This window comes from Bos grunniens, chromosome 6 (assembly GCF_055505025.1).
Source record: "Bos grunniens cultivar Pamir isolate PY7600 chromosome 6, Bosgru_T2T1.0, whole genome shotgun sequence".
NCBI classification, from domain to species: domain Eukaryota; kingdom Metazoa; phylum Chordata; class Mammalia; order Artiodactyla; family Bovidae; genus Bos; species Bos grunniens.
In genome coordinates, this window is record NC_141170.1 from 15153118 (window position 1) to 15180336 (window position 27219).

Sequence of the window (27219 nt, forward strand, 5' to 3'; positions counted from 1 at the left end):
AAATTCAGGCAGAGTAGCCACCGGTGAGCGGGTTTGACTGGGGCCTCACACAGGGTGATGTGTGGGAATTAAATTCTGCAAGGGACAATGTGTTTTTCTCCCCACAGACACTTCTTCATCTGTTTGCAGGGAAGATGCAGCAGGGAAATGCTAGGGAGGAAAAGAAGGAAAGAGTAAAGGAGGGGGATTTGCCTGGTGGTACAGTGGATAAGAATCCACCTGTCAATGCAGGAGACACAGGTTTGATCCCTGATGCAAGAAAATCCCACATGCCGTGGAGCAACTAAGTCTGTGCACCACAACTTCTGAGCCTGGGCTCTAGAGCCCTAGAGCCACAAACTGCACCCTCGTGCCGCAACGACTGCAACCCGAGCTCCCTAGAGCCTGTGCTCTGCAACAAGAGAAGCCACCGCAATGAGAAGTCCCCACACTCCAGCTAGAGAGTGTTCCTGGGCAGCAAGAAAGACCCAGGGCAACCAAAAAAAAACAAACAAACAAACAAAAAGAGCAAAGGAGGGAGAACTTTAGCTAGAGGCAAAGCCCCAAATAATGGGAGTAAAGGAAGCACTTTCTGATACAGCTCTCTGTAAATACAGCGTTTCATGCTAGGGTTTGGGGCGGTGCAGACTGATGGAAAACACATTGAGCCTCCTGTATGGGTGAACTTTAGGCTTTATACCATTTTCTGAGCTCCATGAGTGCCCTGTAGGAATTAAGGTTTGTATTCCTTTTTCTTTCTTTCTTTTTTTTTTTTAAGTTTGAACCTAAGATCCCTGTTCAGAGGGGAGGGGTTGGGAACATCGAGTTGTTGGCTTGTTTCATTCTCCAGAGGATTTGCTTACAAGCAGCAGGGAAAGGATCACTGTGAGAACACAATGATATTTTCATCTGTGCCTGGGCTTTTCTGTTCTGTTTCTGCTCCTTTTAGGGAGAAGAAAATTGTTCTTGGTTATTTTGGGCTACAGTTTTTCAGAACTTCCATTACAAATTATAAAGCAAATTTGACTTCTGGGAAATTCCACTCCAATTGATAATTTAAAATGTATTTCTATGGTGAGGTGAGGACTCTCTAAAGGTTATCTTTTAATAATCTGCCTTAGAAAATAGATTTTATAGCAAAAAACCCCCAAAAACCCTTACTACATTTTTTTGATTTGTGGTATGAGTAGGTGCAGAAGAAATTTCTGGGTCAGGTGCAGGGTAAGATGACCTCTGAGAGCCAGTTTTAAAATCATGCATCTTAGTCATAGGCTTCCTGAGTTTCTCAGGGGTAAAGAATCCTGCCTGCTATGCAGGAGTTGTGGGTTTGATTCCTGGGTGGGGAAGATCCCCTGGAGGAGGGCATGGAACCCACTCCAGTACTCTTGCCTGAAGAATCCCATGGACAGAGGAGCCCGGTGGGCTATGATCCATGGGGTTACAAAGAGTCGGACATGACTGAGTGACTCAGCATGCATGCATCTCAGTCATACATGACGTAATTCATGCAACAAACGTGAAACCTTAAAATCCCAATAAACCCACCATCAGCATCATGACAGCCTCCTGTTCAAAAGATGGCACTGTTACCTCGGCTCTTTTACTGTAGCACAGAAACCGGTCCCCCGCCGCCACCCTTCCCCCACCCCTCCACACACATATCACTCTTTCTTGTTCTATTGTTTTTTTTTTTTAAACCACCACTTCGAAAGTAGGAAAGAGACTTAGAGGTTTGTAAGAAGAAAAGTGAAGATGAAAAGTAAGCCCACTAATACCAAAACCTGACAAAGATCCCACAAAAAAAGAAAACTACAGGCCAATATCACTGATGAACATAGATGCAAAAATCCTTAACAAAATTCTAGCAATCAGAATCCAACAACACATTAAAAAGATCATACACCATGATCAAGTGGGCTTTATCCCAGGGATGCAAGGATTCTTCAATATCCGCAAAACAATCACTGTTATACACCACATTAACAAATTGAAAAATAAAAACCATATGATTATCTCAATAGATGCAGAGAAAGCCTTTGACAAAATTCAACACCCATTTATGATAAAAACTCTCCAGAAAGCAGGAATAGAAGGAACATACCTCAACATAATAAAAGCTATATATGACAAACCCACAGCAAACATTATCCTCAATGGTGAAAAATTGAAAGCATTTCCTCTAAAGTCAGGAACAAGACAAGGGTGCCCACTTTCACCATTACTATTCAACATAGTTTTGGAAGTTTTGGCCACAGCAATCAGAGCAGAAAAAGAAATAAAAGGAATCCAAATTGGAAAAGAAGAAGTAAAACTCTCACTATTTGCAGATGACATGATCCTCTACATAGAAAACCCTAAAGACTCCACCAGAAAATTACTAGAACTAATCAATGATTATAGTAAAGTTGCAGGATATAAAATCAACACACAGAAATCCCTTGCATTCCTATACACTAATAATGAGAAAACAGAAAGAGAAATTAAGGAAACAATTCCATTCACCATTGCAACAGAAAGAATAAAATACTTAGGAATATATCTACCTAAAGAAACTAAAGACCTATATATAGAAAACTATAAAACACTGGTGAAAGAAATCAGAGAGGACACTAATAGATGGAGAAATATACCATGTTCATGGATTGGAAGAATCAATATTGTGAAAATGAGTATACTACCCAAAGCAATTTATAGATTCAATGCAATCCCTATTAAGCTACCAACAGTATTCTTCACAGAGCTAGAACAAATAATTTCACAATTTGTATGGAAATACAAAAAACCTCAAATAGCCAAAGCGATCTTGAGAAAGAAAAATGGAACTGGAGGAATCAACCTACCTGACTTCAGGCTCTACTACAAAGCCACAGTTATCAAGACAGTATGGTACTGGCACAAAGACAGAAATATAGATCAATGGAACAAAATAGAAAGCCCAGAGATAAATCCACACACATATGGACACCTTATCTTTGACAAAGGAGGCAAGAATATACAATGGATTAAAGACAATCTCTTTAACAAGTGGTGCTGGAAAAACTGGTCAACCACTTGTAAAAGAATGAAACTAGAGCATTTTCTAACACCATACACAAAAATAAACTCAAAATGGATTAAAGATATAAACGTAAGACCAGAAACTATAAAACTCCTAGAGAAGAATATAGGCAAAACACTCTCCGACATACATCACAGCAGGATCCTCTATGATCCGCCTCCCAGAATATTGGAAATAAAAACAAAAATAAACAAATGGGACCTAATTAAAATTAAAAGCTTCTGCACATCAAAGGAAACTATTAGCAAGGTGAAAAGACAGCCTTCAGAATGGGAGAAAATAATAGCAAATGAAGCAACTGACAAACAACTAATCTCAAAAATATACAAGCAACTCCTACAGCTCAATTCCAGAAAAATAAATGACCCAATCAAAAAATGGGCCAAAGAACTAAATAGACATTTCTCCAAAGAAGACATACAGATGGCTAACAAACACATGAAAAGATGCTCAACATCACTCATTATCAGAGAAATGCAAATCAAAACCACTATGAGGTACCATTTCATGCCAGTCAGAATGGCTGCGATCCAAAAGTCTACAAATAATAAATGCTGGAGAGGGTGTGGAGAAAAGGGAAGCCTCTTACACTGTTGGTGGGAATGCAAACTAGTACAGCCACTATGGAGAACAGTGTGGAGATTCCTTAAAAAACTGGAAATAGAACTGCCTTATGACCCAGCAATCCCACTGCTGGGCATACACACTGAGGAAACCAGAATTGAAAGAGACACATGTACCTCAATGTTCATCACAGCACTGTTCATAATAGCCAGGACATGGAAGCAACCTAGATGTCCATCAGCAGATGAATGGATAAGAAAGCTGTGGTACATATACACAATGGAGTATTACTCGGCCATTAAAAAGAATACATTTGAATCAGTTCTAATGAGGTGGATGAAACTGGAGCCTATTATACAGAGTGAAGTAAGCCAGAAAGAAAAACACCAATACAGTATACTAACACATATATATGGAATTTAGAAAGATGGTAACCATAACCCTATATACGAGACAGCAAAAGAGACACTGATGTATAGAACAGTCTTTTGGACTCTGTGGGAGAGGGAGAGGGTGGGATGATATGGGAGAATGGCATTGAAATATGTATAATATCGGGGGAGGAGCCAAGATGGCGGAGGAGTAGGACAGGGAGAACACTTTCTCCCCCACAAATTCATCAAAAGAGCATTTAAACGTCGAGTAAATTCCACAAAACAACTTCTGAATGCCGGCAGAGGACATCAGGCACCCAGAAAAGCAACCCAACTCTTCGAAAGGAGAGAGAAGAAATACAGCTCCACCCACCAGAACACCAACACAAGCTTCCCTAACCAGGAAACCTCGACAAGCCACCTGTACAAACCCACACACAGTGAGGAAACGCCACAATAAAGAGAACTCCACAAACTGCCAGAATACAGAAAGGACACCCCAAACTCAGCAATTTAAACAAGATGAAGAGACAGAGGAATACTCAGCAGATAAAGGAACAGGATAAATGCCCACCAAACCAAACAAAAGAGGAAGAGATAGGGAATCTACCTGATAAAGAATTCCGAATAATGATAGTGAAATTGATCCAAAATCTTGAAACTAAAACGGAATCACAGATAAAGAGCCTGGAGACAAGGATTGAGAAGATGCAAGAAAGGTTTAACAAGGACCTAGAAGAAATAAAAAAGAGTCAATATATAATGAATAATGCAATAAATGAAATTAAAAACACTCTGGAGGCAACAAATAGTAGAATAACAGAGGCAGAAGATAGGATTAGTGAATTAGAAGATAGAATGGTAGAAATAAATGAATCAGAGAGAATAAAAGAAAAACAAATTAAAAGAAATGAGGACAATCTCAGAGACCTCCAGGACAATATTAAACGCTACAACATTCGAATCATAGGGGTTCCAGAAGAAGAAGACAAAAAGAAAGACCATGAGAAAATACTTGAGGAGATAATAGTGGAAAACTTCCCTAAAATGGGGAAGGAAATAATCACCCAAGTCCAAGAAACCCAGAGAGTTCCAAACAGGATAAACCCAAGGCAAAACACCCCAAGACACATATTATTCAAATTAACAAAGATCAAACACAAAGAACAAATACTAAAAGCAGCAAGGGAAAAACAACAAATAACACACAAGGGAATTCCCATAAGGATAACAGCTGATCTTTCAATAGAAACTCTTCAAGCCAGGAGGGAATGGCAAGACATACTTAAAATGATGAAAGAAAATAACCTCCAGCCCAGATTATTGTACCCAGCAAGGATCTCATTCAAGTATGAAGGAGAAATCAAAAGCTTTTCAGACAAGCAAAAGCTGAGAGAATTCTGCACCACCAAACCAGCTCTCCAACAAATACTAAAGAATATTCTCTAGACAGGAAACACAAAAACAGTGTATAAACTCAAACCCAAAACAATAAAGTAAATGGCAACGGGATCATACTTATCAGTAATTACCTTAAACGTAAATGGGTTGAATGCCCCAACCAAAAGACAAAGACTGGCTGAATGGATACAAAAACAAGACCCCTACATATGTTGTCTACAAGAGACCCACCTCAAAACAGGGGACACATACAGATTGAAAGTGAAGGGCTGGAAAAAGATTTTCCATGCAAATAGGGACCAAAAGAAAGCAGGAGTAGCAATACTCATATCAGATAAAATAGACTTTAAAACAAAGGCCGTGAAAAGAGACAAAGAAGGTCACTACATAATGATCAAAGGATCAATCCAAGAAGAAGATATAACAATTATAAATATATATGCACCCAACATGGGAGCACCACAGTACGTAAGACAAATGCTAACAAGTATGAAAGGAGACATTAACAATAACACAATAATAGTGGGAGACTTTAATACCCCACTTACACCTATGGATAGATCAACTAAACAGAAAATTAACAAGGAAACACAAACGTTAAATGATACAATAGACCAGTTAGACCTAATTGATATCTATAGGACATTTCATCCCAAAACAATGAATTTCACCTTTTTCTCAAGCGCACATGGAACCTTCTCCAGGATAGATCACATCCTGGGCCATAAAGCTAGCCTTGGTAAATTCAAAAAAATAGAAATCATTCCAAGCATTTTTTCTAACCACAATGCAGTAAGATTAGATCTCAATTACAGGAGAAAAACTATTAAAAATTCCAACATATGGAGGCTGAACAACACGCTGCTGAATAACCAACAAATCACAGAAGAAATCAAAAAAGAAATCAAAATTTGCATAGAAACGAATGAAAATGAAAACACAACAACCCAAAACCTGTGGGACGTGATAAAAGCAGTCCTAAGGGGAAAGTTCATAGTAATACAGGCACACCTCAAGAAACAAGAAAAAAGTCAAATAAATAACCTAACTCTACACCTAAAGCAACTAGAAAAGGAAGAAATGAAGAACCCCAGGGTTAGTAGAAGGAAAGAAATCTTAAAAATTAGAGCAGAAATAAATGCAAAAGAAACAAAAGAGACCATAGCAAAAATCAACAAAACCAAAAGCTGGTTCTTTGAAAGGATAAATAAAATTGACAAACCATTAGCCAGACTCATCAAGAAACAAAGGGAGAAAAATCAAATCAACAAAATTAGAAACGAAAATGGAGAGATCACAACAGACAACACAGAAATACAAAGGATCATAAGAGACTACTATCAACAATTATATGCCAATAAAATGGACAACGTGAAAGAAATGGACAAATTCTTAGAAAAGTACAACTTTCCAAAACTCGACCAGGAAGAAATAGAAAATCTTAACAGACCCATCACAAGCACGGAAATTGAAACTGTAATCAAAAATCTTCCAGCAAACAAAAGCCCTGGTCCAGACGGCTTCACAGCTGAATTCTACCAAAAATTTAGAGAAGAGCTAACACCTATCCTGCTCAAACTCTTCCAAAAACTTGCAGAAGAAGGTAAACTTCCAAACTCATTCTATGAGGCCACCATCACCCTAATACCAAAACCTGACAAAGATCCCACAAAAAAAGAAAACTACAGGCCAATATCACTGATGAACATAGATGCAAAAATCCTTAACAAAATTCTAGCAATCAGAATCCAACAACACATTAAAAAGATCATACACCATGATCAAGTGGGCTTTATCCCAGGGATGCAAGGATTCTTCAATATCCGCAAATCTATCAATGTAATACACCACATTAACAAATTGAAAAATAAAAACCATATGATTATCTCAATAGATGCAGAGAAAGCCTTTGACAAAATTCAACACCCATTTATGATAAAAACTCTCCAGAAAGCAGGAATAGAAGGAACATACCTCAACATAATAAAAGCTATATATGACAAACCCACAGCAAACATTATCCTCAATGGTGAAAAATTGAAAGCATTTCCTCTAAAGTCAGGAACAAGACAAGGGTGCCCACTCTCACCATTACTATTCAAAATAGTTTTGGAAGTTTTGGCCACAGCAATCAGAGCAGAAAAAGAAATAAAAGGAATCCAAATTGGAAAAGAAGAAGTAAAACTCTCACTATTTGCAGATGACATGATCCTCTACATAGAAAACCCTAAAGATTCCACCAGAAAATTACTAGAAATAATCAATGACTATAGTAAAGTTGCAGGATATAAAATCAACACACAGAAATCCCTTGCATTCCTATACACTAATAATGAGAAAACAGAAAGAGAAATTAAGGAAACAATTCCATTCACCATTGCAACAGAAAGAATAAAATACTTAGGAATATATCTACCTAAAGAAACTGAAGACCTATATATAGAAAACTATAAAACACTGGTGAAAGAAATCAAAGAGGACACTAATAGATGGAGAAATATACCATGTTCATGGATTGGAAGAATCAATATTGTGAAAATGAGTATACTACCCAAAGCAATTTATAGATTCAACACAATCCCTATCAAGCTACCAACAGTATTCTTCACAGAGCTAGAACAAATAATTTCACAATTTGTATGGAAATACAAAAAACCTCAAATAGCCAAAGCGATCTTGAGAAAGAAGAATGGAACTGGAGGAATCAACCTACCTGACTTCAGGCTCTACTACAAAGCCACAGTTATCAAGACAGTATGGTACTGGCACAAAGACAGAAATATAGATCAATGGAATAAAATAGAAAGCCCAGAGATAAATCCACACACATATGGACACCTTATCTTTGACAAAGGAGGCAAGAATATACAATGGATTAAAGACAATCTCTTTAACAAGTGGTGCTGGGAAATCTGGTCAACCACTTGCAAAAGAATGAAACTAGAACACTTTCTAACACCATACACAAAAATAAACTCAAAATGGATTAAAGATCTCAATGTAAGACCAGAAACTATAAAACTCCTAGAGGAGAACATAGGCAAAACACTCTCTGACATACATCACAGCAGGATCCTCTATGACCCACCTCCCAGAATATTGGAAATAAAATCAAAAATAAACAAATGGGACCTAATTAACCTTAAAAGCTTCTGCACATCAAAGGAAACTATTAGCAAGGTGAAAAGACAGCCTTCAGAATGGGAGAAAATAATAGCAAATGAAGCAACCGACAAACAACTAATCTCAAAAATATACAAGCAACTCCTACAGCTCAACTCCAGAAAAATAAACGACCCAATCAAAAAATGGGCCAAAGATCTAAATAGACATTTCTCCAAAGAAGACATACAGGTGGCTAACAAACACATGAAAAGATGCTCAACATCACTCATTATCAGAGAAATGCAAATCAAAACCACTATGAGGTACCATTTCACGCCAGTCAGAATGGCTGCAATCCAAAAGTCTACAAATAATAAATGCTGGAGAGGGTGTGGAGAAAAGGGAAGCCTCTTACACTGTTGGTGGGAATGCAAACTAGTTCAGCCACTATGGAGAACAGTGTGGAGATTCCTTAAAAAACTGGAAATAGAACTGCCTTATGATCCAGCAATCCCACTGCTGGGCATACACACTGAGGAAACCAGAAGGGAAAGAGACACGTGTACCCCAATGTTCATCATAGCACTGTTTATAATAGCCAGGACATGGAAGCAACCTAGATGTCCATCAGCAGATGAATGGATAAGAAAGCTATGGTACATGTACACAATGGAGTATTACTCAGCCATTAAAAAGAATACATTTGAATCAGTTCTAATGAGGTGGATGAAACTGGAGCCTATTATACAGAGTGAAGTAAGCCAGAAGGAAAAACATAAATACAGTATACTAACGCATATATATGGAATTTAGAAAGATGGTAACAATAACCCGGTGTATGAGACAGCAAAAGAGACACTGATGTATAGAACAGTCTTATGGACTCTGTGGAAGAGGGAGAGGGTGGGAAGATTTGGGAGAATGACATTGAAACATGTGAAATATCATGTAAGAAACGAGTTGCCAGTCCAGGTTGGATGCACGATACTGGATGCTTGGGGCTAGTGCACTGGGACGACCCAGAGGGATGGTATGGGGAGGGAGGAGGGAGGAGGGTTCAGGATGGGGAACACATGTATACCTGTGGCGGATTCATTTTGATATTTGGCAAAACTAATACAATTATGTAAAGTTTAAAAATAAAATAAAATAAAATAAAAAATATGTATAATATCATATATGAAACGAGTCCCCAGTCCAGGTTCGATGCACGATACTGGATGCTTTGGGCTGGTGCACTGGGACGACCCAGAGGGATGGTATGGGGAGGGAGGAGGGAGGAGGGTTCAGGATGGGGAACACATGTATACCTGTGGCAGATTCATTTTGATATATGGCAAAACCAATACAATATTGTAAAGTTAAATACAATAAAAAAATAAACACAATGAAGAAAAAATATATATATACGATAGAGGAAGTAAGTACTCACAAACTCATTAAGATGAAGTCATACAGATAGATGTTTATTATAGCACCAAAATTCATTTTTGCTCATTTGTATATCATATAATTTACAAAGAGTTTCATATTCATTGCCTGACCTAATGCCCATGACAACATTTTGAAATAGGTAGGACAGTTACTAGAAGCCACAATTTACAAATTGGGAAAACAAAAAATCCTGAAGCCTAAAAGAGTTAAAAATCTAGAGCATATTTTAAGGGAAGAAGTTTGGAGTCATTTCCATGACTATAATATAGTAGAAATCTGAAATTTTACAGTATTACGAGTTACCAAGTAGTATATTAATAGCCAAATTTTTAAAGCCATCAGCATTATTACTTGCAATATTGATCTCTTAACTAAGAAAATCTTGCATAAAGGAAGGAGGGAAAAAAACCCTACTGAAACTCTTTGTGTAAAATATGCCTAGTAGTAGAAAATAAATTGTCAACTAATGACTGGTTGAAAATTAAAATTAAAGAAGCTGCATTCAAAACTTTGCCATATAGAATTTTACCTTTGAATTAGAACAAATACAAAATGATTACCAAAGTGGAAAAAGAGGGAACTTACAAATCATCACTACTAAATCTTGAATAATACACTAAGGTTTATGGTTATGGTCGTTATATCTTCCAGAGTCCCAGACAAGCCAACTCTATACCTCCTTTCCCCAAGTAGTTATTCATAGCCGCCCTTTCACTTTCAAGGGTGTCCTAGTTTGGGTGATAAATTATATCAGCCTGTTAAACATCACACTCTAGTCTCACACATCTTTAAGATCCTCATGTTCTAGGGTTGGGACTTCATCTCAAAACTAAGAAGTGCCCTCATGCATGCAAATCACGCTCAGATTTTAGTTGAATGTACCAAAGAATATTCAGACTACTGCACAATTGACTCATTTCATATACTAGCAAAGTGCTGCTCAAAATCCTTCAAGCTAGGCTTCAACAGTGTATGAAGAGAGAACTTCCCATGTACAAGCTGGATTAAAAAAGCAGAGGAACCAGAGGTCAAATTGCCAACAGCCATTGGATCATAGAAAAAGCTAGGGAATTCCAGAAAAACATCTACTTCTGCTTCATTGACTACACTAAAGCCTTTGACTGTGTGGATCACAGCAAACTGTGGGAAATTCTTAAAGAGATGGGAATACCAGATCACTTTTCCTGCCTCCTGAGAAATCTGTATGCAGGTCAAGAAGCAACAGTTAGAATCAGACATGAAACAACAGACTGGTTCCAAATCAGGAAAGGAGTATGTAAAGGCTGTATATTGTCACCCTGCTTATTTAACTTACATGCAGAGTACCTCATGCAAAAGGCCAGGCTAGATGAAGCACAAGCTGGAATCAAGATTGCTGCAAGAAATATCAGTAACCTCAGATATGCAGATGACACTACCCTTATGGCAGAAAGTGGGGAGGAGTTAAAGAACCTTTTGATGAAAGTGAATGAGGAAAGTGAAAAAGCTGGCTTAAAACTCAACATTCAAAAAACGAAGATCATAGCATCCGGTCCCATCACTTCATGGCAAATGGATGGGGAAACAATGGAAACAGTGACAGACTTTATTTTCTTGGGCTCCAAAAATTATTGCAGATGGTGGCTGCGGCAATGAAGTCAAAAGATGCTTGTTCCTTGGAAGAAAAGCAATGACAATCCTAGACAGCATATTAAAAAACAGAGACATTACTTTGCCTATAAAAGTCCATATAGTCAATTCTATGGTTTTTCCAGTAGTCACGTATGGATGTGAGAGCTGGACAATAAAAAAGGCTGAACACTGAAGAATTGATGCCTTCGAACTGTGGTGCTGGAGAAGACTCTTGAGAGTCCCTTGGATAGCTAGGAGATCTAACCAGTCAATCCTAAAGGAAATCAATCCTTAATATTCCATTGGAAGGATGGATGCTGAAGCTGAAACTCCAATACTTTGGCCACACATACGAAGAACTGACTCATTGGAAAAGACCCTGATGCTGGGAGATATTAAAGTCAGGAGGAGAAGGGGACGGCAGAGGATGAGATGGTTGGGTGGCATCACCCACTCAATGGACATGAGTTTGAGCAAACTCTGGGAGATGGTGAAGGGCAGGGAAGCCTGGTGAGCTGCAGTCCATGGGGTTGCAAAGAGTTGGACATGGCTGAGCAGCTGAACAACAACAAATGAGTCTCAGATTTTAACAAAGTGAGCAGTTTCCAGACCAACTGTTGGCTTTATTAAAGAGATTAATAGGGAGTCTTCAGGGTCTGATTTGGGATTTTTCATCTACGGGGATTTAAAAGCAAATATGAAGCAGGTTTGACTTGGTGAGATGGAGGAAAGTAAAAGTGAAAGTTGCTCAGTCTTGTCCGACTCTTTGCGACCCCATGTACTGTAACAGTCCATGGAATTCTCCAGGCCAGATTACTGGAGTGGGTAGCCATTCCCTTCTCCAGTGGATCTTCCCAACCCAGGGATCAAATCCCAGATCTCCTGCATTGCAGGCGGATTCTTTACCAGCTGATCCACTAGGCAAGCCCGAGATTGAGGAAGACAACTAAATCCTCTTAGCAGAGTTCTGAACAGAGTTCAAAAAGTGCACACCCTCCAAGAGCCCTTCATTCATGAATTCGTTTATTTATTAATAGTTGGAGAGTGGCAACTTGAGGCAAGGCATGTTCTAAGTACTGCCTCAGTTTCGTCGATAATTTTACGAACTTTATGCTACATTTCCAGCAGTGCTTTGCAGGAATGTGATCTTATATGTAAGATTTTGCTGTTTAAATGAGCCTCTAAATTCTTTTCTCTCTAGAACTCTTTAGAATTTCCATAATTTGTAGTTACTCTACTCACTAATTACAAAGATTATTCCCATGGTTTGGGTAAATTAAATGGTTGCTGTGATTTTTTTTTATGTTGCAATATATTTCTTCCTTAGAACAAGCAAATGAATTGTAGCCAAGCTGGAGATCATGATGAGAGCATCTTTTACTCAGCAGCAGGCAGACCATCTACGTAGAATATAGATATAATTACTGCAAGATTAGGCTAATGCCACTGGTTATTTATAAGATGTGTTTGCGTGCTAATACATTTTCTAAAGCACTTGGCATTTAAATTGAAGTTATTAGTATGTGATTACTTGAGGTTTCTGTGTAAAGAACATTTTAATTGTTCTTCTATGTTTGCATTTACAGTTTTAACAAAATCTTTTCAAAATATATTTAACATGCATGTACACAGATTCTCTCTCTGAGGGTGTTGGGACCCGGTCCTGAATCCGACAACTTGACTCTTTCCTTGTGTCTGTAGATGTATGGATCTTTACATAGGTCTTCTCTTTATTCCTCCCCCTTCTTTACTTTCCTGGAAATCTGTATTTCCTATCAATTACTCACCACACTTTTCACAAAAGGCATCTTGTGGGGTTTTCTTTAGTTCTAATCGTCACTTGTTGAGTGATTACTGTCACTGCCTTCACTGTCACTGTCACTGTTGCTGCTACCTCCATTGTGGTTGCCATTACCAGACTTGCTCTGGCTGTCACTGCTGTCGCTGCTGTCACTGTCGGATTTAGTGTTGCTATCATTGCTGTCACTGCTGTCACTGCTGTCACTGTCACTGCTGTCACTGTCACTGCTGTCACTATCACTGCTGTCACTACTGTCACTGTCGCTGCTGTCGCTGCTGTCACTGTCTGACTTACTGTCACTATCACTGCTATTGCTGCTGTCACTATCGCTGCTGTCACTGCTGTCACTGCTGTCACTACTGTCACTGCTGTCACTACTGTCACTGTCACTGCTGTCGCTGCTGTCACTGTCAGATTTAGTGTCGCTATCACTGCTGTCACTGCTATCACTGCTGTTGCTGCTGTCGCTGCTGTCACTATCTGACTTACTGTCACTATCACTGCTATCGCTGCTGTCACTATCGCTGCTGTCACTATCACTGCTGTCACTATCGCTGCTGTCACTGCTGTCACTACTGTCACTGTCACTGCTGTCACTGCTGTCGCTGCTGTCACTGTCTGATTTACTGTCACTATCACTGCTGTCACTACTGTCTGATTTGCTATCACTGCTGTCACTGCTGTCACTGCTGTCTGACTTGCTGTCACTACTGTCGCTACTATCACTGCTGTTACTACTGTCACTGTCTGATTTACTGTCACTGTCGCTGCTATTGCTGCTGTCAGTGCTGTCACTACTATCACTGCTGTCACTGCTGTCACTATCACTGCTGTCACTACTGTCTGACTTGCTGTCACTGCTGTCACTACTATCACTGCTGTCACTGCTGTCACTACTGTCACTGTCTGATTTACTGTCACTGTCGCTGCTATTGCTACTGTCACTACTGTCACTACTGTCACTACTGTCTGATTTGCTGTCACTGCTATCACTGCTGTCACTGCTGTCGCTACTATCACTGCTGTTACTACTGTCACTGCTGTCACTGCTGTCTGATTTGCTATCACTACTGTCGCTGCTGTCACTGTCTGATTTACTGTCACTGTCACTGCTGTCACTACTATCACTGCTGTCACTATCATTGCTGTCACTATCACTGCTGTCACTACTATCACTACTGTCTGATTTGCTGTCACTGCTGTCACTACTATCACTGCTGTCACTGCTGTCACTATCGCTGCTGTCACTGCTGTCACTACTGTCTGATTTGCTATCACTGCTGTCACTGCTGTCACTGTCTGATTTACTATCACTGTCACTGCTATCACTACTGTCTGATTTGCTATCACTGCTGTCACTGCTGTCACTGTCACTGCTGTCACTGTCACTGCTGTCACTACTGTCTGATTTGCTATCACTGCTGTCACTATCTGATTTACTGTCACTGTCACTGCTGTCACTGCTGTCACTGTCACTACTATCACTGCTGTCACTGCTGTCACTATCGCTGCTGTCACTGCTGTCACTACTGTCTGATTTGCTATCACTGCTGTCACTGCTGTCACTGTCACTGCTGTCACTACTGTCTGATTTGCTATCACTGCTATCACTACTGTCACTATCTGATTTACTGTCACTGTCACTGCTGTCACTGCTGTCACTACTATCACTGCTGTCACTGCTGTCACTATCACTGCTGTCACTGCTGTCACTACTGTCTGATTTGCTGTCACTGCTGTCACTGCTGTCACTGTCACTGCTGTCACTACTGTCTGATTTGCTGTCACTGCTATCACTACTGTCACTATCTGATTTACTGTCACTGTCACTGCTGTCACTACTGTCATTGTCTGATTTACTGTCACTGTCACTGCTGTCACTGCTGTCACTGTCACTACTGTCACTGCTGTCACTGCTGTCTGATTTATCTTTGCTGTTACCTGATTTGCCACTGTCATCACCTCCATTGTCATCATTGCCATCACTACCATTATCATTAGCATCTGATGTGTTATCACTACCATCATCATCTCCTTTTGAGCCACTGTCATTGCCATTGTCATTTGATTCATCAGAGTTATAAGAAGCATCTCCTCGGCTACTGTGATTATTATCACCTTCAGAATTGGCATCATCACTGCCATTAGACTCATCACTGCTGTTGGGATCATCTCCTTGCATGGATTCATCGTCAAACTCATAGCTGTCATGCCCATCACTGTTACTGTCACTATGTACTTGGCTGGGTCCAAGCTTGTTTCCAGACTCCAGTTTCTGGCCAGCTCCTTGTATAATGTCAATCTCTCCTTGCGTCTTGACATTTCCTTTGCCCACAATCATTCCATGTTGGCCTTTACTCTCTTTATCTTCATTCACTTTCCCAGCTTCTTTGGTAACATTGTTTCTGTGGCCACTGCTGGGACTTTCCATTTCCATTCCCTATGGAAAGATGGAGAAAAGAATGATTAATTAGTGAATGTTATGCTGCAAAGTTGCATTGGTCTGAGGAAGACTGGGGAAATTGGCCAGAGAACAGGAGTTTGGATTCCAGTACCTCAGAAACACCTGTCTGTGAAAATGTGCTTTATTGTACTTGAAAGTACTCTAGTGTTTAGATTATAGACCATCCCATTCATGTTTTTATTCAGTAGGAACTTTTGTAAACAGTTACATGATGCATTAATTATTTAGCATAAGGTTTTTGAAGAACTGTAACCAAATCTTCAGAAATTTCAACTTTTTAAAATTGTTCCATAGCAATGTCTAGTAAGGACTCTAGCTTCCCCCATTAAATAGTCCAGTCCTAAATCAAGGTGCAAAAATACATGACTGTTCATCATGATTTATTTTTGTGCTACCATCACGGGCAGAGCAGTCTGACAGGCTACAGTCTATGGGGTTGCAAAGAGTTGAACACGACTGGGTGACTGAGCATGCACACACACCATCATGAAAGGAAGTGGGGGAGTTAAACTGCCATTGAAAGAAATCAGCTTCACAAGCTAACCTTATCTTGGTTCTTCCCAATAGCAGTTGGCTGTGACTTTTCAGTGAGTCTATTTTCCACAGCTTTGTTCTCTCTGTGACTGGGTTTTTGAGTGTCCTCTGTTTTCTGGCTACCATTGTCTTCCGGAATACCTGCAGAATCTTCCTCACTCTTGGAAATGTTGTCTCCATCAATGACATGGGAGTCTTCTTTGTCCCCAGGGCCATCATCTTCACTACTAACTGAATTTTGACCTAAGCTATTGTCCTCATCATCCTCTTCTCCGTGAGATTGACCCTCCTGGCCCTTGCTGGTATCACTACCCTTTTCTCCATTCCCTATTTCATCACCTTCACCATTACCAGAGCCCTTGTCTTCATCTTCATCTGCTCCATTCCCACTAGGACTTCCTTCAAAATTATCCAAACCAACATCTTCTCCATTTCCAGCTCCACTCCCCACTGGCAATACCCCTACCTCCTCATTCCCATTTCTCTCGTCTTCTCTCTGAGGTGTTGTTTCACTTGTGTCAGCTCCATTTCTACAGGAATCCCCATTGATTTCAGCCTCCTGACCTGTACTGTTACTGCTTCCAGCTACTTGATGTCCATCTTCTTGGACAACAGTGGCGTCCTCACTTTGACTTGTATTTCCAACACCTGCGTTTTGGGAATTGTTCTCAGCAATCCCATCAATATGGCTCCCATTTGCCACTCCAGCATCATGGACGATGCTTACTTGTCCCCTGAGGCCGTTTGCAGTGATGCTCTCTTCTTGTCCTTGCATCCCATCATGGTCATATGTTTCTGGTTTTCCTGTGCCCCCCTTTAGATCCTCTGTATTCCCCTTTTCGTTTGCTAACATGGAACCTGTAGAAGAACTTTTCCCTCCCAGCTCTGCCCACTCAGAACCATTTCTGTCTCCTTTGTAACCATCTTGGATATCCTGTTGCCTTCCTTGTTCATGTTCATGCATGAGGCCACCACTTTCTTTAGTGGTATTATTGTCATTTAATGCATCCTGAAAAAGAGAGACAATTCAAATTAAGTTGTGGATATCATCTTAAAGTAAAGCAAACTGAAAAGATGAGCATCGATTTTCTGGAAGTTAATGGGATCTAAAAGAGTTTAGAAATACATTTTACATCTTATACCTGTATTGGCACTTTTGATTTTGCTAGAAGATTTACGTTCACCGATTTGTCAACAGCATGTCTCTCCAATGGCTTGATTTGAGGAACCTACCAAAGTGAAAATACTGGAAATTGAAAATATTCTTATTTTGTGTACATGTGTGCACACATGCACTCACACACGTGTGCACAGACACACTCACACACATATTATCACTAAATGAAGAAAAAAAGATATAACATAAAGGCCAAAGTATGATCTACTTGGGTAGAAAAGAAAAGTGACTTGTTACATGAATTCCATAGAATTTAAACTTGGCATATAGATATTTTTCATAATAATATTATCAAGTTTACCAAGGTTTTAACCAGATCACTTATATCAACACTAGAAAGTGAATAGTCTTTTATTAAAGATGAGGAGACAGCCTGTAAATATGTTATCACACTTACATAATTTAAAAAATAAAAAAGAAAGAAGATTCCCTAAAAAAAAAAAAACAAGCAACAAGAATATATTGTGTAGCACGGAGAACTACAGTCATTATCTTGTAATAACTTTTAATAAGGTATAATCTGTAAAAATACTGAATCACTATGCTGCATACCTGAAACTAATATAACACTGTAAATAAACAATACATAAATAAATTTAAATAAAAATGACATTGAAGAAAAAGTGAGGAGACAGACCTTTGGTGTTTCTGTATGACAAGTTTCTTGTAGCAGCACCAGATCCACCCTAAGAATAATCCTGGCCAAAACCCCTAAGAGAATAGTTGCTGCTGCTGCTAAGTCGCTTCATTCGTGTCCAACTCTGTGCCATCCCATAGACAGCAGCCCACCAGGCTCCCCTGTCCCTGGGATTCTCCAGGCAAGAACACTGGAGTGGGTTGCCATTTCCTTCTCCAATGCATGAAAGTGAAAAGTGAAAGGAAGTCGCTCAGTCATGTCCGACTCTTAGCGACCCCATGGACTGCAGCCTACCAGGCTCCTCCGGAATAGTAGGTCTGACCAAAACCAGGGCAGAAACAAAGGCAAGACTATGCTACTTCTGTGCCCTCAGGAGCACAAGAGAAACAGTTAAGAAAATTCTCAACTACAGAAATACCATGAGGAAAGCATATCAAAATGGTAAGTGTAGCAGCTGGCTAATAAAATCACAAATGACTTAATTTCCCTAATTTATCTTTGCTGGTGTTTATCTTTCAAATTTAACTTTCTAAGTGAAACATTAGTTTTCCCTTTGCTGAAAAAAATGTGATTTTTTTTCCTATTTTTCTTTCTTGAAACCTTCTTAAACAAGGCTTCATTGATAATTAGAATGAAATTCATAGGGCATGAGCAAAGATGGACAGGCTCCACAACTTCTAAGCATTAAATGTAAATTAATCTGAATGAATTTTAAAAGTAACAATCCTTCCAACAAGACAGGAGTTTCAATTAGAAGACTGGGAGCATGAGTCGGAGTGCGTATTTAGTTTTGTTGAGACCCCAAACAGATCCTATAAAGTCTTTCATGCAAATCTAAAAGTTTAGGCTCGGCTGATCTGCAAGATCTCAAGAAAAAAATGCACACACATATATGTGTGTGTGTGTGTGTGTGTGTGTGTGTATACACATATGCGTGTGTGTTAAGAGAGATAGTAAAGTAAGAAGGTTTTTTTGAGGAAGGCATACTTACTGGAATGGCCCATGCTACTGCCCAAATGCAAAAATATACAATGATCTTCATTTTCTATAGGAATATTGATCAGTGGCTGTTATTGAAGAAAAAAGAACAGTGAAAAATTACTTATAAAGCAAAGATGATAACCATATACTGTGTTATTTTGGTCTCTAAGCGTATGCCTCTTTCCTAGGTAAGGAGTATGAACACAACGTGAGAAGAAGCTGCCAAGACTCAGGGTTCCAGCACACATCTGAGTACATACAGTTGTCTGTGGTCAGTGCACGCCAGGAGTGGGGTCACAGACACGCGAGGGCACTATCCCGCTCAGCGCGATGACGCGCTGCCTAACCCCGTGCTTTTCCCGTGAAGGCGTACAGCCAGACAGTTACAAAAGCCGTAACTATAACTTTCTCCTTCTGCTGCTCCTACTGGCAGTAACATCTCTTCTGAATAGTTTTCACCAAGGATCAACTAATTCTGCCAAGAGTATGCTTAATAGATGAAGGATTTATGATTCCCACACCAAATCCACACGCGTCTGGGCTACGTTAGACTGCACAGAAAAGAAATTGCCAGCACGCAGACGAAAGGATATGGAGTTTGGATGCAGAGACCTAGGTTCCAATTCTATCTTTGTTACTTGATGTGCGAGCTTGAAGACTGTAAGTAGGTTTCTTAAGCATTTGATTCCTTGGTCTAGGATAATAATAGCTGCACTGCAGGATTATCCCAGTTATCTTAGCAGAAGATTTGTCTCTGAGAAGCTTTCTCTGGCTCCATGTCAAAGCACATTTGGTGGGATTTCCCTGATGGTCCAGAGTTTAAGACTCTCCCTTCCAATGAGGAGGCACAGGTTCGATACCTGATTGGGGAACTAGGGCCCTGAATGCCACCGGGTACAGCCAAATTTTTTTTTAAAGAAAAAAAGGTTATTTGGTGTCTTTCTCCTCCTTATACCTGGAAGAAGCTTTTAATACTGCACTGACGGCACTTCGCCGTTTTCACTGTTTTCGAGTAGGCTGGCAGCTACTTATATGCTCCTCTGCCCTACTGAGAGCTCCTGAGGTCCAGGAGACTGTCTTGGTGATCACAATATTCTAAAACATAGGATAGCAAAAGCCATTTTGTGAACACTGTGGATAAATAAACACTTACTACTGTAAGCAGTGTGTGGCATCGTTCCAGCTATTTAACCATCTCTTAATAAATGATAGCAATTATTATGTGGGACTTCTGAAGACTCAGTCCTTCACTCCTGTTAGAATTCACCTTCAGAATCAGTCTAGTATACATTTTGTGTACATTGAGATAGATACTGAGTTCATGAGAATCAAAATTGTAAATAGCTATTTACTACAAACTATAGTTCTTTACATAATGATGCTAGTCCTATAGAAAGGAAGGATGAATTTTACTTCTACTTCATGCACTTCCACTGGATTTTGAGATTATAATACTGTAGATCATAAGCTAGCCTAGATTGAATTTAATGTTGATAGGGGAAGCATAATAAAGCCTCCATGAATATCAACTGTCTTAGAAGAATTGGCACTTTTCACAGAGGAGAAAATCCAGTTTCAGAGTTACTGAGGAGGTGGGGAAAATGTGCCTACTCTTAGAGCTGTTCAGCAGAAAGCCAAAAGTAGCTAAACTTCCTTAAAAATGCTAGAGATTAAAAATGAGGCTGATGAGACCTAAGGACACCATAATGCAGAGCTCTGGGGCATGGATGTGAAAGGGCAGCAGTTTAGTAAGCAGAGGCTATAAGGTCCTCTGCAGTCCCAAACACAGTTATTACATAGACTTTACAGAAGACCAGTCTACACTATGGTTTGGAGGACACATGATCTCCTGGAAAGGAACTTATAGTGAAGGCCAGAGTTACGTGTATCCCATTTCTAAACTGCAGTCCATCAACCTGACCACTTTAGTTCTCTTTCATATCTACTCTAGAACAATTGCTCTATGCACAGCGCACCTTGCACTGTATCCACAGGTAAGTAAAAGGCATAAAAGACACTATAGAAATGGCCTCAGTTTTATCAGCCTGAAAGCGGAGGCTCTGGGATTGTGTGAACCCCCTTCAGATGATTTCATGTATTCTCACCAATAAAGTGAGATTTTACTTAGTTAACTTGAACAAGTTAATAAAACCTTGAAAAGCAAGTTTAACTGAAGCCCTGTTTCAAAGTCCAAGTGTTAGTCGCTTGGTCGTGTCCGACTCTTTGCAATTGTAGCCCACCAGGCTCCCCTGTTCATGGTATTCTCTAGGCAAGAATTTTGGAGTGGATAGCCATTTCCTTCTCCAAGGGATCTTCTTGACCCAGGGTTCGAACCTACATCTCCTGCATCCCAGGCAGATTCTTTACCGCTGAGTTACCTGGTAGATATTTATATCTGGGTTGTCTAATGTTTATCAAAACTAATCAAAGCAGATAATTACCAAGTTTCTACCTCAGTTTGCCATTTTTTAAGTAACGTGTCTTTTATTTCCCAAAACTATCATTATATCGTGAAACAGAAAAAGTGTGTGCAGAAGTAGACTCTCCAGATATCCTAAGTAGAAGTATTTTAAGCTAGTTTTAAAACCCTACTGTCAATTAGCAAAATAATAATAATAGTTTTTAGGCCAAAGGTTGATTTTTCAGGGACCAAAAAATTAAATGTAGATTGAGATTTATTCATTCATTCAAAAACTGTTTGAAGGCCTAATGTGGGCCAGATACTGAGCCCTGGGACCAGATATGAACCCTGGCCTCATGGAAATTATCACTGACTGGATTAGCCAAACTTTGGAATAAATGTAATTTAGTGCATTAAATCACTTGCCAATGCAGGAGACCCAGGAAACGTGGTTCGATCCCTGGATCGGGAAGATCCCCTGGAGAAGGAAATGGCAACCCACTCCAGTATTCTTGCCTGGAGAATCCCATGGACAGAGGACGCTGGTGGGCTACAGTCCACAGAGTTGCAAAGAGTCGGACACGACTGAGCCCGCGCACACACATGCAATGTGTTAAATCAAATTCCCAAATCCATGTTTATTTCTTAATAGAGTTAACATTTAAATGCTACTATTTGAAGGAGATTGTTTTCTTTCTTTTTCCCTTAAATCCCATCACACTTTATATTGCAATGATGAGGCTTAAAAAAGGGCTTTAACTAGATTCAAGGTCCTTAAAGATGGTTTTTTTGGTGGATAAAAATAAGAGCAATGGATATTTGGTGAATCATGTATGAAATATTCAAATCATTCATTCTGATATTAAGATGTGTGCTTCATCTTAATATACTTTTTATGACTGTTAGCAACTGATATTTTAACATACTGGCTATGAAAAAAAGTCTTATTCTTCAGTGATACAATATTTTGTGAGGTGGAATTAGCCACCCTTACCACATAATGTTCTATTATCTATTAAAACATAGTCTGGATTCAACAAGTCAAAGGGAAGCAAAAAATCTAATCATAAGGGTTATTCATTTTTTAAAATCAAATTGGCTTCTCTGAAACTGGAATTTCTTTCTAAAGGCATCAGTTGGTTCCGAGTAAAGAAGATGCTCCAGCTTACCTTAAAAGCCTTCAAAGGGACTTTGAAAATCCAGAATTTCTTATCTTTCTCTTTGAGGACTGAGAGTGGCACACTGTCCTGGACTTTTGCATGACAATTTTGTTCCTGCTGAAATTTAAAGTCAGTTTGATAATTATCTCAACCAATCACTGTTTGGATCCTTGATACAGGGTTATAAAGTGTCACCATGTCTATGAGGCACATAATAACTTCCCCCACTTCCTTCACCTGCTGATACGTATTTGCTCACAGCGCCATTCGATTCCAAAGGAACTAGACTTACTTTTACTTAATTAAATAGCTCCTGGAAGGCTGTTCTGCATCTTAAATATAGACCATCAGTGTAACATATCTGAAAAGAGCCACTTAAACTCTGTCACCCTGACATTTCTTGTCTTCCAAAGGTTGGCAATCTAAGAAAACTCTAGGTTTCTTTAGTAAATATACTGCCTATTTAAGACCCCTATCATTCCTGAGATAGGTATTAACATTTCTGTGCTATAATTCAAGAAACTGTCCACATGCAACAGCTTTGATGTTGCCTAAGGGGTCTTTAACAATCTATAAATAGTAACTCCCAAGAAATCTTTCTGACCTAAATAAACTGTAATGTGAGGTGTTTTAAAATGTATCAACTTAGTATTCAAACTAAATTTTAAAAATAAATATTCAAAATACTAAAACTTATGGTAAGGTAGCTAGATTGCAGAAGTACATACCTACAATGGATCTAGCTCTCCATCATCTCTCAATTCTTTGTACTAGTTGTGCAGGACAACATAGAAAGCCGGACCTAAATTCTAGCAGAAGTTTTGGCACTTGAACTCGCCATTCTCTTGAACCCCAAACGTATGCTGTAAAGAAGGTGAATCCCTAAACCAGTTCTCCAGTCTGTGCATTGAAAACCTTGACAGTTTATGTCTCTCTGTGTACTTGTTCAAAATATTCCAGTTCTTTGTGAACCAAGTAAGTTAATACTACCCAACAGTGAAAACGCCACAATTTAGATATAGAACTATAATAAGGAAAGCGGTAAAGTTGAAATGGAGTGGAGGGAATGGAAAGGGGATTTGCCTTGAAGCTGTGTTTTCATAACAAGTACTTTGTCCTTATTTAAACAGCATGTTTGTATGAGTGGCTTAAAGGGCCTAACCAAATTTTAAGGAGTCTTAAGTCACTCCTGGGAGCAACATGACACCCTCACTCACACACAGATATCAGTCGAGGTCAGGGAACTGAACCTGCCTTCTTTTACTTTTTAATTTGAATTAACGTGAGTGTTCTGATCTTTTGTTATTAATAACCTTCCTAGATTGCAGCGGAGGATTGTAGCGTCACACCCTCAGCCTTTTTTCTAGATCATTCTCTCCTGATAGTGAATCTCTTAATTTTAACATTTTTTGCCATTTGGATAGGCAGACACCTTTCAATACCATCAGGTCCTGGTTCTTTTCCCTTTACCACATCTTCTCTCAACGTATTTCTCTCACATATTATAAGCAGCAAGAAAAAGCCAGGTAGCATCTTCCAAACTTGGCTCAAAAATCTTGTATGTCCAAGTTCGTTTTCTACAAGTTCTGCTTTCCACACCACAGAAGGACACAATTCTGCTAAGTTTTCTGCCAGAAGGATGATTAGAATCCTCTTCCTCCAAATTCCAGTAATGTCTTTCTCACTTTATCCTGAGATCTTACCAGCAGCATCTTTAACATCAATATTTCTACTATCATTTCCATTTCACCAGCCTCTACCCACTTCCTGATTCCAATTCCACTCCCACATTTTAAGAATTTCTTGTGGCGGCATCCCACTTTCATGTGCCAGAATCTGTATTCATCTTCTCTTGCTGCCTAACAAGCTGCCAAGTATACCTTTGCTTTTAGAAGGCTCATTTGGCTCACTCAGTTCAGTTCAGTTCAGTTCAGTCGCTCAGTCGTGTCCGACTCTTTGCGACCCCATGAATCACAGCACACTAGGCCTCCATGTCCATCACCAACTCCCGGAGTTCACCCAGACTCACGTCCATCGAGTCAGTGATGCCATCCAGCCATCTCATCCTCTGTCATTCCCTTCTCCTCCTGCCCTCAATCCCTCCCAGCATCAGAATCTCATCAAAATAACCTCTTTATCTCAAAATCGACTGATTAGTAAACTTGATTACATCTGCCAAATCGTTTTTGCCATATAACAAGACATAATCATGGAAATGGTAATTCATCATATTTATAAGTTCTTCCCACAAAGAAGAGAGGATTATACAAAGGTGAGGATCATTGCAGGTCACCTTAAATTTTTTCCTACCACACATTTTAAGCTACAGTGAAAGGAAATACATCAATAGCTTCATGTGGGGTGGGGTGGGGGTATGCAGAGAGAAGGGATTTTAAAAGGCAAAAGATTTATATGATCTGAAGAGAAACCAGAGTATCAGAGAAAGGATTTTAAAGGGGTCATGAGGAAATTTGATAGATACTTTTGATTGTCTTAATTGTGGTGATTGTTTCATGGGTTTGTACATATGTCAAAACATCAAATTATACACTTGAAATACATATATTTTATTCTGTCAATTATACCTCGGTGAAGCTATTAGAGGAAGAAAAATTAACCCATTTCAAATTCTGTGAGTTGAGAAGTTAAAGTCGTGGTTTTAATAAGCCTCCCCAAAGGGGAACATAAGCTTTAATTTATTATGGAAACCAAATAACTAAAATTTAAGATCTGGGCTTGGAAATCTACATCAAGTTAGTAACTAAAAAAGCTATCTATAAACCCTCAGTTAGGATTGTCATTCTGTTCTTTTTTTTTTTTTTAGAATTTTTAAAATTAATTTATTTTTTATTAAAAAATTTTTTTCTATTTCTAAATTTTATTTTATTTTTTAACTTTACAATATTGTATTGGTTTTGCCATATATCAAAATGAATCAGCCACAGGTATACATGTGTTCCCCATCCTGAACCCTCCCCCCTTCTCCCTCCCCATACCATCCCTCTGGGTCGTCCCATTGCACCATCCCCAAGCATCCAGTATCGTGCATCAAACTTGGACTGGGGACTCGTCTCATATGATATTATACATATTTCAATGCCATTCTCCCATATCATCCCACCCTCTCCCTCTCCCACAGAGTCCAAAAGACTGTTCTATACATCAGTGTCTCTTTTGCTGTCTCGTATATAGGGTTATGGTTACCATCTTTCTAAATTCCATATATATGCGTTAGTATACTGTATTAGTGTTTTTCTTTCTGGCTTACTTCACTCTGTATAATAGGCTCCAGTTTCATCCACCTCATTAGAACTGATTCAAATGTATTCTTTTTAATGGCCGAGTAATACTCCATTGTGTATATGTACCACAGCTTTCTTATCCATCCATCTGCTGATGGACATCTAGGTTGCTTCCATGTCCTGGCTATTATAAACAGTGCTGCGATGAACATTGGGGTACACGTGTCTCTTTCAATTCTGGTTTCCTCAGTGTGTATGCCCAGCAGTGGGATTGCTGGGTCATAAGGCAGTTCTATTTCCAGTTTTTTAAGGAATCTCCACACTGTTCTCCATAGTGGCTGTACTAGTTTGCATTCCCACCAACAGTGTAAGAGGCTTCCCTTTTCTCCACACCCTCTCCAGCGTTTATTGCTTGTAGACTTTTGGATCGCAGCCATTCTGACGGGTGTGAAATGGTACCTCGTAGTGGTTTTGATTTGCATTTCTCTGATAATGAGTGATGTTGAGCATCTTTTCATGTGTTTGTTAGCCACCTGTATGTCTTCTTTGGAGAAATGTCTATTTAGATCTTTGGCCCATTTTTTGATTGGGTCATTTATTTTTCTGGAGTTGAGCTGTAGGAGTTGCTTGTATATTTTTGAGATTAGTTGTTTGTCGGTTGCTTCATTTGCTATTATTTTCTCCCATTCTGAAGGCTGTCTTTTCACCTTGCTTATAGTTTCCTTTGTTGTGCAGAAGCTTTTAAGTTTGACTAGGTCCCATTTGTTTATTTTTGCTTTTATTTCCAATATTCTGGGAGGTGGATCATAGAGGATCCTGCTGTGATGTATGTCAGAGAGTGTTTTGCCTATGTTCTCCTCTAGGAGTTTTATAGTTTCTGGTCTTATGTTTAGATCTTGCTTAAAGAAAGAGTTTGGGCTAGAACTTTTAATCTAGAGGCGACTCTATTACCACGACTTTGAACTATCTGTCTTCCTGTTTTCTTAAATTTGGATAAACAGGAGCTGAGCCAAATGTCAAAACTAAGGCAAGAATAGCAATAGCAGTACAGACACAGAGAGAAGTGTCCCAACTAGAATTATTTTAAGTTGGCTCAAACTAGTTCACAAACCAGCAGAAGCTGCTTGAGTAGGTCTTCCCTGTGTGAGCAGATGTACAACATCCCTGTGGGGCATCTTTGATTGGTGGAAGTTTAAATGGCAAAAACCTTCAATTCAACTGCTCAATACTAAACTGCTGTCAGTGCAAGTTAAAAAACAGATAGAGTTTTAATTTTTTTAAGCAACCATAGCCTTT

At 39.3% G+C, this 27219-nt stretch overlaps 1 protein-coding gene across 1 annotated transcript; it reads right to left on the reverse strand.

Annotated features, from left to right (window-relative positions):
* Positions 1-13217: 13217 nt before the first annotated feature.
* Positions 13218-19419, reverse strand: DSPP (dentin sialophosphoprotein). Its single transcript, XM_086407352.1, has 4 exons — positions 19131-19419; positions 17468-17554; positions 16336-17334; positions 13218-15767 (listed from the first exon to the last, which is right to left on the reverse strand). The coding sequence occupies exons 1-4, from the start codon at positions 19179-19181 to the stop codon at positions 13356-13358; spliced, it is 3549 nt and encodes a 1182-aa protein (XP_086263478.1). The 5' UTR covers positions 19182-19419; the 3' UTR covers positions 13218-13355.
* Positions 19420-27219: the final 7800 nt, after the last annotated feature.

Bases quoted from the DNA above. Each gene is read 5' to 3' on its own strand.
- DSPP (XM_086407352.1), bottom strand. From the start codon at position 19,181: ATGAAGATCATTGTATATTTTTGCATTTGGGCAGTAGCATGGGCCATT. The intron at 17,335-17,467 runs GTATAAGATGTA...TCTCTTTTTCAG, and splicing joins AATCAAAAGTGCCAATACAG to GATGCATTAAATGACAATAA. The intron at 15,768-16,335 runs GTTAGCTTGTGA...ATCTTTCCATAG, and splicing joins TTGGGAAGAACCAAGATAAG to GGAATGGAAATGGAAAGTCC.